We start from the raw sequence: 17,053 nt of genomic DNA, 5'->3' as shown, positions 1-17,053 counted from the left end.
CGTGATGTCTCCACTGCATATCCAGAACCAAGTCCCCAAAAGGAATCGAGTCTTCTTCCTGGGTGGCGCAGTAGGGCACCCACTCATAGGACAAAGCCCTCAGAATTAAGACCCATGGGGACAGATGCCCAGCCCTGCCACTGACATGCCAGGGATCCTTGGATTGGTCCCTACCCAACTGCACCTGGGGCCACCTGGGGTCTCTACAAACAGACCACTTGCTTACTGCCTCCACCCTGCCTGAGATGCCGGCATTGAGAAACGAGACCCAGGTGGAGGGTCCCTGCTTCGGGCACCTGTGAGATGAGACTGTGGCTGCATGTGCTGTTACCTGTCAATTTGGGACAGAAACCCTGTAGCAGGTAAAGAAGCCAGGGATGTGTCAAGATAGTCCTCGTGAGGCCCCTCGGGGAGGAATGTGGGGAGAGGGGCTCCCAGCCTCCCGGCCCCCAGCCGGCCTTCCCCACTCCACCCCCATCCTCACCCTCGTAGCAGTCGCGGACGGTGCCGAAGTACACGTAGTATTGGTCGTTGGTGAAGAAGAGGAGGCTGAGCCAGGAGTCAAAGGCGTAGATGGGCACGATGAAGAGGATGCGTACGATGTAGCGCTGCTCGTTGGGGCAGCTGTAGCAGCGCAGGTGCATGTAGATCTGGGGGCAGAGGTGCGGGGTCAGCGGGGGACCCTCCTGTCCGCAGGAACGGGAGGGCAGGTGGGCTTCCAGCTCTGCCACCCTGTGACCCGATGCACGGGACCTACCCAAGCCTCAGAGCCCTGCTCTGCAAAAAGGGGATGACAAGACTTGCCTCCCAAGGCCATTGTGAGACTCAGACCAGCGGGCGTGCACAAGGCTCGTGGAGTGCATGCAGCAGTGCTCGCCGGACGGTCTTGCAGGTGCAGGTGGCGGTGAGCCCACACCCCAGACCACAGGAGGGCCAGGGACGAGGATGGAAATCCAGTTTCCACAAGCTCCCCAGGGGACCTCACGCACAGGCAGCTCTGGGCCATCAGTGTGTGCCCTTTCCCTCTGCCTCACTCCAGCTGTGACTGTGGCAGCATTGAGCTAAATTACTGCCATCTGGGTTGCAGCCCTGCCCCGTCCCTTAACTTATGGCAAGACAGACCGGGCCCTCACTCTATGGCAGGTGGACACACTTCCTGGCTGAGTGGCTGCAGGGATGTCCTCAGGCTGTGCCTCCTCCTCCCATCTGGTAAACAGAGGCAGCACTGCCTACCTCACCAGGAAGTTAGAAGAATGAATGCTACTTTTAGGAAGCAGAGGAAAAAAGTAAAAGCTACACACAAATGCCAAGAGCTGCTCTACCATGGTCCTCAGTCCCGGCAGCCCCTGGGTGTCTCGTCCCAGCTCTCATGACATCACACTTGGCCCAGCTGAGACCTGGGCTGGGGAGGAAAAGAACAAAATATTCTCCATCTGCTATGGGCCAAAGGCCTTGGACACAAATGGGTTCTAAAAGGGATGGGGATGCAGGGCATCTGGCAAGGGGTTGACTGGGGAACGCGAGCGGACTCGCCCTGCCCCTCTCCACTGGACCACCCTCAAACCTCTGCAGGCTGCCAAGGCCAGTCCCCGCCCACATCAGCCTCCTCTGGGGCCACGAGTACAGGCAGACGGGAGACTTGACTTCTATCCCAGTCTGCCACCAACTTCCAAGTGACCGGGCTAGTTCCTCTTCCCCTCCCCTTCTGGCTCTCCATTTTCTCATCTGCAAAGTGGTCCCTGTCCCTGTGCTCCTGCGGTTCTAGGCTCTCTGTCGCTTAGGTTCGACACGAGACTAGCTCCAGCCAATGGAAGGTGAACAGTGACGAGTGTCGCCTCTGGATGGAGGTGGTTAAATATCCAGAGTGCCTTCGCACACTCCCTACTGCCAGCTGTCAGATGGGCGACGCTTGATGCCAGAGTCACACGTCGGAACCTGTGCTGCATACTGGGCCCTGGGACGTGGGCAAGAAGGCGACTTCTTGGCGCATGCCTGTAGTCCCAGCTACTCGGGAGGCTGAGGCAGAAGAATTGTTCCAACCCAGGAGGCAGAGGTTGCAGTAAGCAAAGATTGCACCACTGCACTCCCGCCTGGGTGACAGAGTGAGACTCTGCCTCAAAAAAAAAAAAAACACACAAAAAACAAGTAGACTTCTATCAAGGAAAGCCTCTGATAACACAGGGCTTACCTAATACTGCAGCACAGCCTGGCCTAGCCTAACTCACACTCTGTTGGGCCAGGAACCTTTTGGACCCTTCTAGAGGCCCCCTGCCAGGCTTGGGTACCTGGTGGCATGTGATGAGCAGGGCCGTCCACACGAAGAAGCCAGAGATGGCCTGAGCGGCAGTTGTCATCAGGAACACAGGCTGCTCCATGGCAGTGGGGCTGCCCTCGGGGATCACGGAGATGCTGGGCGAGGCTGCTGCGGTCGTGGGCGACGCTGGATCTGGGGCCAGCACAGCCCCCCTCACTGTCATGGTGCCCAGCAGCAGGAGGCTCCCTGAGGGAAACCCTTGCAGTAAGTGACAAGCTAGCCTAGAGAGAAGAAATTGCAATGTGAGTCTCCCCCCAGGGCAAGTGGCAGCGTTGGAAAGAATCTTCCAGGTCTCTCCACCCACCTCCTGACCACGTTTGTATTGACCCCAACCATCACCCTGTCCCAGCCAGCCTGTCCCCTGGATTGATGCAACAGGCCACTGACCAGTTTCTCTGCTTCTGCCCTTGCCTCTAGTGACCAGTCCCCACTCAGCAGGCTTGTGAGTCTTCCAAGGATTAGCCAGACCAGGCTGCCCCTGCTCAAAACTCTCCAATACCTCCCAGCTCCCCTGGAGTAAAAACTGTAGTCCTCGCAACAGCCCCAAGGACTCGATAAGACCTCCTGGCCTCTATGATCTCAGCTCCTACAGTTCCCACTTCCATCTTCAGCTGCAGCCACGCTGGCCTCTTTGCTGTTCCTTGAACATACTAAGCCTGCTTCTGCCACAGGGCCTTTGCACTAGCTGTCTCTGCTCAGCCACACAGCTCCCTCCCACCGTTCCTTTAGGTCTCTACCTTGGCCACCATGGAAACATGTCAGCCTCTCCCAGGCCGGGCATGCCTGACTCCCTGCTTTCCTTTCTTTTCCTCCAGAGCACGCATTACATCGACACCACCCGACTAACTCGATTCACTCATGTATTTATTAACTGTTCCCCCTACCCCACCTAGAACACAGGCTCCTTGGGGACAGCAGCTCTGTTTGGGACTATACAGGCAGCACTGGGAACCGTGGGCACACAACAGACATTCGGGAACTTCCTGCTGGGCCTGAACATCTTTATACCCCGGAGCCAGTAAAACCACTTACTGCTGAGGCCTCCTCCGAGGGCTTGTGTGCGTTCTTCGCTATTTCTCCCCCTTAACGGCTGACCCACTCCCCCACCATCCGGCTGTGCTGTTTTGGAGACTCTGTGGCTGCTCCCCAATCTAAACTCTAAACTCTCATCTTTTAAGCCAGCCCATGTGCCACCCCTCCTGAAAGTCTGCCTGCACCTTCTCCAGTTCTGAGACTTCTAGCCATTCCACATCCTCGAACGTGCGGGTCTGTCACCGCTCACGTGTTCATCCTCCTGCCTACTCTTTGAGGCAAGATCCCACACCCCCAGCCCACTTATAATACTTAACTTTATTATTATTATTATTTTGAGACAGCGTCTCGCTCTGTGGCCCAGGCTGGAGTGCAATGGTACAATCTCGGCTCCCTGCAGCTTCCGCCTCCTGAGCTCAAGTAATCCTCCTGCCTTAGCCTTCTGAGTAGCTGGGATTACAGGCGTGCACCACCATGCCTGGTTAATTTTCTAATTTTTTTGTAGAGATGGGGTCTCCCTATGTTGCCCAGGTTGGTCTTGAATTTCTGGCCTCAAGCAATCCTCCTGCCTCATCCTCCCAAAATGCTGGGATTATAGGCGTGAGCCACCGTGCCTGGCCTATCTACTGATTTTCACTGCTTGTTTCCAAAAATGTGAGGTGCCTCACAGTGAAACAAAGAATACTGGGTGGAGCCCTCATGAATGAGATTAGTGTCCTCATAAAAGGAACCGCAGGGAGCTGCCACGCCCCTTCTACCACATGAGGACACAGGGAGAAGGCACCGTCTATGAACCAAAAAGTAAGCCCTCTCCACACACTGAATCTGCCAGCACCTCGATCTTGGACTTCCCAGCCTCCAGAACTGCGAGGAAGGAGGCAGTCGATTTATGGGATTTTGTCATAGCGGCTCAAGAAGACTAAGGCAGGAGCCTGGCCGCGTCCTCTACCCACAGCCCTGATGGGGTGTCCCTTTCAGTACAGCCACCTGCTGAAAGGCTGGTCAATGCCATCCAACAAACACCTCTGCCCAAATCACCAACTATGGCAATAACCTGCAATGCCACCAGAGGAACACCCGACAATTTTAAAAGATGCAAAGTGCCGAGTGTGGGCACTGCAGAAAGAGCCTGGCTGGAGCGTGAACACCAGCTCCCCCGCCAACCAGCCATGTGGGTTCCCTGCTCCAAAAACGAGCTCAGAAAATGAGCCAACCCCAACCCCGACCACCTCGGTCTGAACAGAGGTCAATCTAGATGATCTCATGGTCCCTTTCAAATCCGCAAGCTGGTATTCAAGTCAGAATATCCTGACACCAACGGAGGTTTCCCTGGGCCTTCCCAGGTGCAGCAGCCTGCAGCCCGGCCCCGTGATGCAGAGGATCTTGCGCCCGCTGTCTGTCTGCACTGCCCGCCTGCACCCCGGGCTCCTCGCCAACGGCCGCAGCATCTCCACCACCATGTTGGCTCTTAGCTGTAAGTGTGCACTCTAGGAGAGCCCTTTACATTTCTATTTTCCCACACATACATGATCTCTTAACACACCAATCGAGACACGAATCCAGATTAAAACTCAAAACTGGAGAAGGCGTCTATATAAAGAAATTCAAAAATGGAGAAGGTGTCTATATATAAAGACTGGTGGCAAGCTTTGAAAAAGAGACACAGTGACAAGTCCAAGAATAGCTCCTGTAAGTATGGTTGCAAAACTGAAAACCAGCGCCAGAAATATTTCTTGAAAAAGACTTGGGTTGTAAACCATCATCTTTGTCTATCATCTCAAATTAAATGAATAGACATGGGGAATTGTGGGGGGACCAGAGGAAGTACAAATACGCCTAAATCTTCACCTTACAAGCAAGGTGCAGGGGGATGTCGAAGGCGGTTTTGTTCATGACTAAGGGCAGTGTTGAGAAGCCTCCAGCTTGGACTCCCAGGCAGAGGGGCAATCCCAGGGAGCAGACCCGAGCCAGGGCTGGGATCTGGGTGAAGGCTGCAGGCCAGCTTCCTCCTGCGGCTCTGCTCACTCACATGCACATGTCCACCTGGCGTTCAGGGCCCCTTCACGTTCTTCATGTAGGTTGTTTATTTCACAAGAGGAAATGCACCCAGAGATGTGGGTGACTTACCCCCAAATCAGAGCCGGGACTCAAAGCCAGGTCCTATCAACACATTGTCTCCCCATCTCCTACAAAGTGGGGGAACCTAGCTGAGCCACCCCTCCTGCTCCAGAGCCTCCTAACAAGACATGGCCATGCCCATCCTCCCACAGCCTCCAGACTTTTCTAGCAGGAGGCAGGCAGGTCCCCCAGGGCGGAGGAGAAGCCACCATGGCTGGGAGTGTTTCCGCAGCCCAACTCATGCTGGCCACATTTCTGCACCGGGGCGAATTCATCAACAACGTATTTTACTCTTGGGGAACCCCAGTGGTTTACAAAGCATTTCCCCAAACATTATCTCATGTATTTTCTCAAGGCACCTTTGAAGTAAGTAACATTGTCTCCATCTTAGAGATGAGGAAAACAATGCAGAACTTGGTTTTATAGCCACCAAGGGTGGCAATGATTCAACGGTTTTCATAATTCCCCAAAATACTTAAAGCAATATTCTGGCTTATAGACGCATGGTCCCCAACACCCAAGACAGCAGGTGCAGGCAGCTGCTTGAAGGCCCAGAGCTCACCTTGTTCCCTGGACCCAAGGCAGCAGACGGAGGCTGTCAAATGTACTCCCAAGCCAGTGACCACAAGGCCAGACTCTGCAAACTGTTCAGTGTGTTGGGGCTGGGGCAGGGTGGGCACTGGGATCTGACCCTTTCACACTTTGTATAGGCACCAACTGGGAAGCTGCCTGCCCAGATCCCACAGGCAAGCAGGACGTTCACCTGGCATAGCCTGCAGACCTTGGGGAAGCACGCACAATGCTGTCTGGTGCAGCCTCTTTACTCCCATGGGCAAAGGGGTGGGGAATGACTCCATCCATGTCTCCCCTTTTCCAATGCAGTCCATGCAAACAGATGAGTCTCAGAATTTCAGCTGCTCTGACAGGACCCCATTATCTTGTTTTTATTGGTTTTGTTTTGTTTTTTTTGGTTTTTTTTTTTTTTTGAGACAGAGTCTTGCTCTATTGCTCAGGCTAGAGTGCAATGGCATGATCACAGCTAACTGCAGCCTTGACCTCCCTAGGCCCAAGTGATCCTCCCACCCCAGTCTCCCAAGCAGCTGGGACCACAGGCATGTGCCACCATGACCAACATTTTTTTTTTTTTTTTTTTTTTTTTTTTTTTGAGACAAGGCTTTGCTCTGTTGCCCAGGCTGGAGTGCAGTGGTGTGATCTTAGCTCACTGCAACCTCTGCCTCCTGGGGTCAAGTCATCCTCCCACCTCAGCCTCCCAAGTAGCTGGGACTACAGGTGTGAGCCACCATGCCCGGCTAATTTTTGTTATTTTTTTGTAGAGATGGGGTTTTACGACATTACCCATGCTGGTCTCGAGCTCCTGGGCTCAAATGATCCTGCCATCTTGGCCTCCCAAAGTGCTGGGATTACAGGCATGAGCCACCACAACTGTCTCCCATTATTTCCCTAATTGACCAAGTGTTAAACTTCTGCCAGGAACATGACAGAGGGCCGTAAGGGAAGATGCTGAAATCATCTTTTTAACAAGTCCTGAGGCCTCTGGACTCCATGCCAGGCACCGACACACCCAGCCCCAGCCTTTAAGGTGCTCCAAGCTGCTCTTCGTGCCTGCTCTACGCCACAGGCAGGAGTGACCTGGAGGCCTCTTCCCCTTGCACTGCTGAGAGGTGAGTGCCCAGCACTACAGGAGCCTAGAGCAAGCATCGGGCTTGGCCAGGCTGGGGAGGGGGTCAGGGAAGGCTTCCACCTGGTGGGGACATAACCACGCTTATGCTTTGAGTCACCCAACAGGACTCCCACTAGATTCCACCACGTGCAACCTGCGTGGTTACTTCTCTCTGAGCCTCAGTTTCTCCATTATAACATTTCAGGGGAACTACATAATTGACAAGGGACAGTTTTAGGTTACAGAAGTCCCATTAATAAATGGAGACAGTGCCCAGCAAGGTGCCTCACACCTGTAATCCCAGCACTTTGGGAGGCCGAGGCCGGTGGATCATGAGGTCAGGAGATCAAGACCAACTTGGCTAACACGGTGAAACCCCATCTCTGCTAATACAAAAAATTGGCCAGGTGTGGTGGCGGGCGCCTGTAGTCCCAGCTACTGGGGAGGCTGAGGCAGGAGAATCGCGTGAACCCAGGAGGCAGAGCTTGCAGTGAGCCGAGATGGCGTCGCTGCACTCCAGCCTAGGTGACAGAGCCAGACTTCGTCTCAAAAATAAGTAAATAAAAATAATAATAATAATAAAACATTGGTTGGGTGAGGTGGCAAACACCTGTAATCTCAGCACTTTGGGAGGCCAAGGTGGGTGGATCACAAGGCCAGGAGTTCGAGATCAGCCAGGGCAACATAGCAAAACCCCGTCTCTACTAAACATATAAAAATTAGCCAGACATAGTGGCACGTGCCTGTAATCCCCAGCTACTTGGGAGGCTGAGGCGGGAGAATCACTTGAACCTGGGAGGTGGAGGTTGCAGTGAGCCAAGATCGCACCACTGCACTCCAGCCTGAGCAAGAGAGCAAGACTCCATCTCAAAAATAAATAAATAATAAACCTTAACCTAAACCCTTACACATATACAAAAATTAACTCAAAATAAATCACAGATTTAAATGCAAAATGTAAAACTCTAAACCTTTTAGAAGACAGGAGAAACTATTTGAAACCTAGAGATGGCCAAGTGTTCTTAGACTTGACACCAAAAGCATGATCCATAAAACGAAAAAAATCGATAAACTGGAATATAAGAAAAGTAAAAACTTTTGCACTATGAATAAACAAGGCACAGAGTGGAAGAATATATTTGCAAGTCACAGATCTGGTAAATGACTAGCGTTGGAAATGTATCAAGAATGCTCAAGGCTGGGCGCGGTGGCTCAAGCCTGTAATCCCAGCACTTTGGGAGGCTGAGACGGGTGGATCACGAGGTCAGGAGATCGAGACCATCCTGGCTAACACGGTGAAACCCCATCTCTACTAAAAAAAATACAAAAAACTAGCCGGGCGAGGTGGCGGGCGCCTGTAGTCCCAGCTACTCGGGAGGCTGAGGCAGGAGAATGGCGTAAACCTGGGAGGCGGAGCTTGCAGTGAGCTGAGATCTGGCCACTGCACCTCAGCCTAGGCGACAGAGCGAGACTCCGTCTCAAAAAAAAAAAAAAAAAAAAAAAAGAATGCTCAAAAAGCTCCATGGGCCAGGCACGGTGGTTCACACCTGTAATCCCAGCACTTTGGAAGGCCAAGGTGGACAGATCACCGGAGCTCAGGAGTTCGAGAACAGCCTGGCCAACATGGCGAAACCCTGTCTCTACTAAAAATAAAAAAATTAGCTAGGCGTGGTGGCGGGCGTCTGTAATCCCAGCTACTCAGGAGGCTGAGGCAGCAGAATCGCTTGAACTGGGGAGGCAGAGGTTGTGGTAAGCCGAGATCGTGCCATTGCACTCCAGCCCCTAGGGAACAGAGCGAGACTCTGTCTCAAAAAAAAACCAAAAAAACAAAACAAAACAAAAAAGCACCATGATAGGCCGGGCGCGGTGGCTCAAGCCTGTAATCCCAGCACTTTGGGAGGTCGAGACGGGCGGATCACGAGGTCAGGAGATCGAGACCAGCCTGGCTAACATGGTGAAACCCCGTCTCTACTAAAAAATACAAAAAAACTAGCCGGGCGAGGTGGCAGGCGCCTGTAGTCCCAGCTACTCGGGAGGCTGAGGCAGGAGAATGGCGTAAACCCGGGAGGCGGAGCTTGCAGTGAGCTGAGATCCGGCCACTGCACCCCAGCCTGGGCCACAGAGCCAGACTCAGACTCCCTCTCAAAAAAAAAAAAAAAAAAAAAAAAACAGCACCATGATAAAAAGAAAACCAAACAATCCCACTTGAAAACAGTCAAAAGATACAGACAGACATCTCAGTAAAGAAGAGATACACAGTAAATCAGCACATGAGGGCGGGTGCGGTGGCTCACACCTGTAATCCCAAAACTTTGAGGGGCCGAGACAAGTGGATCAATTGAGGCCAGGAGTTCAAGACCAGCCTGGCCAACATGGCAAAACCCTGTCTCTACTAAAAATACAAGAATTAGCTGGGTATGGTGGTACACGTCTGTAATCCCAGCTACTTGGGAAGCTGAGGCAGAAGAATTGCTTGAACCTGGGAGGTGGATGTTGCAGTGAGCTGAGATTGCGCCACTGCAATCCAGCCTGGGCGACAGAGCGAGACTCCATCTCAAAAAAAAAAAAGGCCTGGCACGGTGGCTCACGCCTGTAATCCCAGCACTTTGGGAGGCCGAGGCGGGCGAATCACGAGGTCAGGAGATGGAGACTATCCTGGCTAACATAGTGAAACCCCGTCTCTACTAAAAATACAAAAAGAAATTAGCTGGGTGCGGTGGCAGGCGCCTGTAGTCCCAGCTACTTGGGAGGCTGAGGCCGGAGAATGGCGTGAACCCGGGAGGCAGAGCTTGCAGTGAGTGGAGATGGCGCCACAGCACTCCAGCCTGGGCAACAGAGCGAGACTCCCATCGCAAAAAAAAGAGTTAAACATCATTAGCCATTAAGGAAATGCAAACTGAAAAACTGAAAACACCTCACATCCCATACCTGGGTACCAAAAAATATATATCATATACCTATAAAAGATAAAATGCTGACAATATCAAATGCTGACAAGGATGCAGAAAAACCTGATCTCCCATACATTGCTGGTGGGAAGATAAAATGGTACAGCCACCATGGAAAACAAGTAGTTTGGCAGTTTCTTTTTTTTTTTTTTTTTTTTGAGACACAGCCTCGCTCTGTCGCCCAGGCTAGAGTGCAGTGGCGCCATCTCAGCTCACTGCAACCTCTACTTCCCAGGTTCAAGCAATTCTCTGCCTCAGTCTCCTGAGTAGCTGGGATTACAGGTGCCCGCCACCACGGCCAGCTAATTTTTTTTGTATTTTTAGTAGTGACGGGGTTTCACCATTTTGGCCAGGCTGGTCTTGAACTCTTGACCTTGTGATCCATCCGCCTCAGCCTCCCAAAGTGCTGGGATTACAGGCGTGAGCCACCACACCCGACCCCGGCAGTTTCTTATAAAACTAACATGCATTTACTACACAACCCAGTAATCACTGTGGACATTTATTCTATAGGAATGAAAACGTACATTCACACAAAAACCTGTACACAAATGTTCATGGCAGCCATATTTAGAATCATCAAAACCTGGAAAGAACCCATGTCCTTCAACAGGCAAAAGGTTAAACAAACTCTGGTACATCCAGAGCACGGAACAGTACCCAGCAAGAAAAAAACAACAAATGACTGACACACGCAAGTGATCTAGATGGATCTCAGGGGCATTACATTTTGTGAAACCAGCCAATCTCAAAAGGTCGCACACTGCATGATCCATTTACGTAACACTCTCAAAATGACAAAGCTATAAAGATGGAGCATGGTTTAGTAGTTGGCAGAGGACAGTGACGATGATGGGTGGGGGATGTGCGAATTTAAAGGGTTTGTAACAAGGGAGTTCCTTCCAGGTGATGAAATAGTTTGTATCTTGATAGTGGTGGTGGTTACATGAATCTGCATGTGATAAAACTGAATAGAACTACACATACACCCTACATGAAAAACACAGAAAACTGAATGAATAAGGTCTGTACTTCAGTTAATAATACTGTTGGGCTGGGTGTGGTGGCTCACACCTGTAATCCCAGCATTTTGGGAGGCCAACGTGAGTGGATCATCTGAGGTGGGGAGTTTGAGACTAGCTTCACCAACATGGAGAAACCCCGTCTCTACCAAAAATTCAAAAATTTGCCCAGGGGACCTTTTTGTTTTGTTTTGTTTTGTTTTTTGGATTTGGGGTCTCACTCTGTCACCCAAACTGGAGTGCAGTGGCACGATTTTCAACTCACTGCAACCTCCGCCTCCTGGGTTCAAGCAATTCTCCTGCCTCAGCCTCCCAAGTAGCTGGGACTACAGGCACCCGCCGCCATGCCCGGCTAATTTTTGTATTTTTAGTAGAGATGGGGTTTCACGTTATTGGCCAGGCTGGTCCCTTGGATAGGGTGGTCTCAAACTCCTGACCTCATGATCCTCCCACCTCAGCCTCCCAAAGTGCTGGGATTACAGGCGTGGGCCACCATGCCCAGCCAACAAATCTTATTGATCGCTTTTCTACAAGATAACCAATAAATCTCTGATACAGACTGAGTCCCCCTCCATCTTACTACAGATTTCATAGAAAAATCTGTTGTTCTATTGTCTAAAGTTTTTTATTATGGAAAATTTCAAACATACAATGCTGGAACAAATAGTGTAATGAATTTTTCCACTTCTCTGTCACCGAGCTTTAACGGGTTAGCAACATTGCACAATCTTGTTGCATCTTTCCCTGTCCCCCAGATGTAATGTTAAATACTTCGGTATGCATCTGTACTTGATAAAGACTTCTTAAACTATTTTGAAATAATTGTAGGCTCACAGGAAATCGCAAAAATAGAATCTAGGGTCCTGTATGCCCTTCACCCAGCTTCCTCAAAGGGTGACGCGTCTACTCTAGCTGTAGTACAGTATCAAAGCCCGGAAGTGGACATTAATAGTTTTTTTTTTTCTTTTTTTTTTTGAGATGGAGTTTCGCTCTTGTTGCCCAGGCTGGAGTGCAATGGCGCAATCTTGGCTCACGGCGACCTCCACCTCTGAGATTCAAGCGATTCTTCTGCCTCAGCCTCCCGAGTAGCTGGGATTACTGGCATGCACCACAACAACATGTCTGTCACTGATTTTAAAAAGAAAAAAAAATTCTCTCATAGCTGAACTCCTAAAAAACTACATAACAATTTTCTAGTCCATTAAAAATTATCCAAAGCATTTCAGTGGGTTTTGGACTCGCTTGTGAAGAATTTTAAAATAAAATACCTTCCATTTCGTTTACAAAAACATGTGATTGGCATCAGGGAGGATGGAAATGTACTGGCCAAATTTCAACAAATCCCTTGCATACTCAGTGGACGGGATGGAAAAATGAGTAACCCGATTTAGAAAGAAAGCCAAGGATGTGTCTGTTCCGTGTGCAGCTTCCTGTCCCAGACAGGATCTTTTGCAGGGAAAGCAGCCATTAAAACCCAGTCTCTAAACAAGCTGAACGTGAAGCCAGACCTTCCAAACGCTCTCTCACTGAGCACAAAAGTGCACACCCCAAAAAATGACCCTGTGTATGAACTCAGGAGGTTTTTGTACCATCAACAAAGTAAAAAATTTTCTTTATTACATCTTTAGCTTGGCCTTTGGTTTCTGTTTTTGGTGTAGGTTTTATCACGTACACAGTGTAACAGTAAAGTAATATATATGTATACTTATTGTAACATACACTTATAATTATACCAATATCCACATATTGGGATGCATGCTCAAGAGGTTTTGTTCTGGTTTCTTTTTTACTGAGAGGGCTGTGTGATCCCAAGGAAGTTTGGAGAGCAGTGCTGTAGTGACGGGCGAAGGTCCAAGGCTTCCTAATGGCTGCTGCTATTCCCCTCTCCTCTGCAATCTCGCTGCCTCTCCGCCCTTCCCCAGACAAGGCCCCCTGGCTCAGTTCCAGGCTGCAGATCAGACAGAAAATAAACTCAAGGACCCCTTCCTCCCCCACATACAGCCTACCTGCCGGTGAATGCAGTCTCCACACCTGTCTCTCATTCACACGCCACCCAGCAGGCGGCAAAGAGGCCAAGCCACGTAGTCTGCACTTTGTCCCAGGCTCTGAGATAGGGAACTGAGTTGGAACCTCAGTGCTGTCACCTGAGCTGGGCCTCAGACAGGTGACTGGACCTCTCTGACTATCTTTCTTGGGGAGAAGAGTCCAGATGCACTGTCTTGTAGCTAAGGCTTTCGGACTAAATGGATTTCAAAATTTACAATTTTTCCAATTTTTTTTTTTTAAGACTAAGTCTCACTCCGTCACCCAGGCTGGAGTGCAGAGGAACAATCTCGGCTCACTGCAACCTCCGCCTCCCAGATTCAAGCGATTCTCCTGCCTCAGCCTTCCTAGTAGCTGGGATTACAGGCATGAGCCACCATGCCTGGCTAATTTTTGTATTTTTAGTAGAGATGGGGGGGTTTCACTATGTTGGCAGGGCTAGTCTTGAACTCCTGACCTCAAGTGATCCACCCACCTCAGTCTCCCAAAGTGCTGGGATTATAGGCATGAGCCACCGTGTCCGGCTGAATTTTTCAGATTTTAGAAAGGATTATGCTGCTAGACACAGTGACACTCCTGGAAGGGTGGGTGCAGCACCCCAAAAGCAAACATACAGTACTTTCATAGGAAAACATACTGTTAGTCACCCTAGGTAAGATATTTTTAAAGGCCATAATTAGTATCACATCAAATCAGGTCAGATTTTTGCAGCAGAAATTAGTCTGCTGCAGACTTAGGAAGAACCTTTGGGACTTCTGAGCGTTCTGGATTCTAGAACAGCAGAGAAGGGGATGTGGGCCTGGACCATCCTCCAGAACTGTAGGGAGGCTGATGAGGAAGCAGACATCGAGTGTGGTTTATTTTCATGCTTATTTTCAACTGTAATGATATCCCTCCTCCCAAGCTGAAATCCACTGAGAATGTGGCAGAAGCTGGCCGTGGGACCCAACGTCTCACTTCTCCCAAGACTGCCCCACCTCCCTCCTCTTCCAGGAAAGACATCTTCCGCTGGCCCCCCATCAGAGACACCCTCCTTTCTCAGATAAGCTACGCAGCTATGTCATCACTGAACTTGGCCACCTGCCTTGGAGTTTATTTCAGGAGCATCGCACCATCTCACCCAGATTCTATCGTCAGAGTCACTTTAACTCATGTTTGAGGGACACCTTACTGCTGCTATCCCCTCCGCCCGTGGATTTTATTATGCGCTGTGTGGTGGGCTGCAGAATAATCCCCCAAAGATGCTGACATCCTAACCCCCAGAGCCTGTGAACATGCTACCTTACATGGCAAAAGGGACTTTGCAGAAGTGACTGAGTTAAGGGTCCTGAAATAAGAGATTATCCTGAATAATCTGGGTGGGCCCATGTCATCACAAGGGTCCTCGTAGGAGGAACACAGGAGACAGCGAGCGAGAAGAGGGCAATGTGACACAGGAAGCAGAGAGAAGAGAGTGGAGGCTGCTACGCTGCTGCCCTTGCAGATGGCAGAAGGGACCACAAGCCACAGATGCAGGTGGCTTCTAGGAGCTGGAAAAGGCAGGGAAATAATTCTCCCCCAGAGCCTCCAGAAGGAGCACAGCCCTGCCGACACCTCGATTTTAGCCCAGGGAAATACATTCTGGACCTCTGACCTCTAAAACTATAAGATAATTAATGTATGTGTGTATGTGCGTTTTATTGGTTTTTCTTACTGTAAGTAATCTATCATCTGTGTGTGTTTTGTTTTGTTTTTGAGAGGGTATCTCACTCTGGCGCAGGCTGGAGTGCAGTGATGCAATCTCGGCTCACTGCAACCTCCGCCTCCCAGGTTTAAGCAATTCTCCCGCCTCAGCCTCCAGAGTAGCTGGGGTTACAGGCGCCTGCCACTACGCCTAATTTTTTTTTCTTTGTTTTATGAGACAGAGTCTCACTCTGTCACCCAGGCTGCAGTGCAGTGGCACGATCCTGGCTCACTGCAACCTCCACCTCCCAGGTTCAAGCGATTCTCCTGCCTGAGCCTCCCGAGTAACTGGGACTACAGGCATGTGCCACCACGCCCCGCTAATTTTTGTATTCTTAGTAGAAACACGGTTTCACCATATTGGTCAGGCTGATCTTGAACTCTTGACCTCGTGATCCGCCCACCTCAGCCTCCCAAAGTGCTGGGATTACAGGCGTGAGCCACCATACCCGGCCAAACACCTGGCTAATTTTTTATATTTTTGGTAGAGACAGGGTTTCATTATGTTGGCCAGGCTGGTCTCAAACTCCTGACCTCAAGTGATCCACCCACCTCAGCCTCTCAAAATGCTGGGATTACAGATGTGAGCCACCACACCCAGCCTAATTTGTGTTTTAAGTCACTAAGTTTCTGGTAATTTGTTGCAGCAGCAAGCAGCTTGCAGATGCAAAACAGAGGTTTGAAAGGCTGAAGTCATTTGCCCACAATCACCTGACTAATGGTTCTTCCGACTGCGCTGCCATGCTATGAAATCCACAGAACTCTAGAGCCAGACCACCTAGACGTGATCTTCAGCTCTGCCACTGGCTAGCTTTGTGTCCATGGGCAAGTTAGACAACCTCTCCTTTCCTCAGCTTCCTCATCTATAAAATGGAGATGCAGCCATACCTGCCTCTGAGAGCGCGGGACGGAATAATGAGTGAATGCAGGCAGCACTGACAAGGTCTGGCACCATGTGGCATCAGCTGCTATCGTCCTCCCACTTCCTCCTTCGGCCAGCCTGGGATTTCATGCTCCCAACAGTCTCTGGGACCCAGGTCCTGTCGCTGGGTATTTGCTCTCTTTAAATCTTCTGAGGTCATATTTTTCATTCATTAGTTTCAGATCCAAATCCTTTAGAGCTGCAGCCACGAAGTGCTCACTCAGGCAGCTGCCACCCACGGACCAAGCTAAACTGGCAATGCGTTCACATATACATCCCTGGAATATTCATGCAGCCTAGGAGGGCCTTTGTTCTTATTTAAAATAGATGGAGAAACTTCCATCTTACCATAACTCGCTGGTTGGAGTCGGTCTTGAGTGCTGTTCATCTGAACTGACCATTCTGCTCCTACTCCAGCCGCCTGGGAATGACAAGGGGACTGAGAGCCGGCCCTCCTGCCTTTGGGGGTTGCCTGGGCTCTCTGGGCTTCTGGGCGGCTGCCTTGTCGGGGGAAGGCTGATCCACATTAGAGGAGGTCAGCAACCCACAGTCTGGCCCTTCTCCAGAGGGGATTAGAGGGAAAGAGCGGCCACTGGCCTGGCAGTTCTGCCTGGTGAGCCTTTTGAAAAGGATCACATGCCCTCACAAGGGGTCAGGGGTCCACAGCTCTCCTTCCGTCTCCCCTTCAATCAACACAAACAAGCTGAGGCCACTCTAGCAGTTCCACATTTCTCCCCCTTCTCCTGGGGCCAAGTTCCCAGGAATCTCTCAACCAGGAAAGAAAAATCATCCAATCATGTACGCATCTGTCACTTGGGTGGGGGTGCAGAAATACAGGGGAACAACAAAGAAATCCAAAGTCCCTCGGCAAGGGCTTACTCAATTCAGCCTTGTAATTAGGTCCTTTTCTTTAGTACATACCAGTCCTAATTTTGATGATCTCAGTTTTCTCTCAAATTGAGAACAACAGACCAACGCTCAGCCTCTTTAGCTGGACTTTTGAGCCCCTCTACATGTGACCACCTTCCCAGCCAGCTAAAATCCCACTGGGCACTGAGCAGATGGGTCCCCTGCAGATTCAGCATCCTGAGCCCCAACAGTCCTACCACCCCATGGGAGCAGGCTAAGCCAGGACCCCTGCACCTGCTCTGTCCCTGTAAGCAAGAAGCCCGGCTCCAGTCAGGACACCCTGGATTTCTCATCCCAACTTGAATTTCATTCATGCAAATACATACGGAGTCAGGTAAGCCT

At 50.6% G+C, this 17,053-nt stretch overlaps 1 protein-coding gene across 5 annotated transcripts in view; it reads right to left on the bottom strand.

Annotated features, from left to right (window-relative positions):
* Positions 1-17,053, bottom strand: part of TMEM184B (transmembrane protein 184B) — a 54,480-nt gene that overhangs the window by 25,183 nt on the left and 12,244 nt on the right. Inside the window, exons 2-4 of one of the 5 annotated variants that reach the window (XM_007975751.3) lie at positions 2,286-2,535; positions 1,302-1,402; positions 485-650 (exon numbers count right to left, since the gene is read on the bottom strand). In XM_007975751.3, coding sequence (XP_007973942.2) covers positions 485-650; positions 1,302-1,325 — 190 coding nt within the window. In that variant the 5' untranslated portion in view covers positions 1,326-1,402; positions 2,286-2,535. Of the gene's footprint in view, positions 1-484; positions 651-1,301; positions 1,403-2,285; positions 2,536-16,150; positions 16,170-17,053 lie in introns of those variants that run through there. The other 4 variants (XM_073006720.1, XM_007975747.3, XM_073006719.1 and 1 more) reach the window with 4 other exon arrangements.

This window comes from Chlorocebus sabaeus, chromosome 19 (genome assembly GCF_047675955.1).
Source record: "Chlorocebus sabaeus isolate Y175 chromosome 19, mChlSab1.0.hap1, whole genome shotgun sequence".
Taxonomy (NCBI): Eukaryota; Metazoa; Chordata; class Mammalia; order Primates; family Cercopithecidae; genus Chlorocebus; species Chlorocebus sabaeus.
The sequence above is the reverse complement of the archived record's forward strand: the minus strand, read 5'-3'. Positions and strand labels throughout refer to the sequence as shown.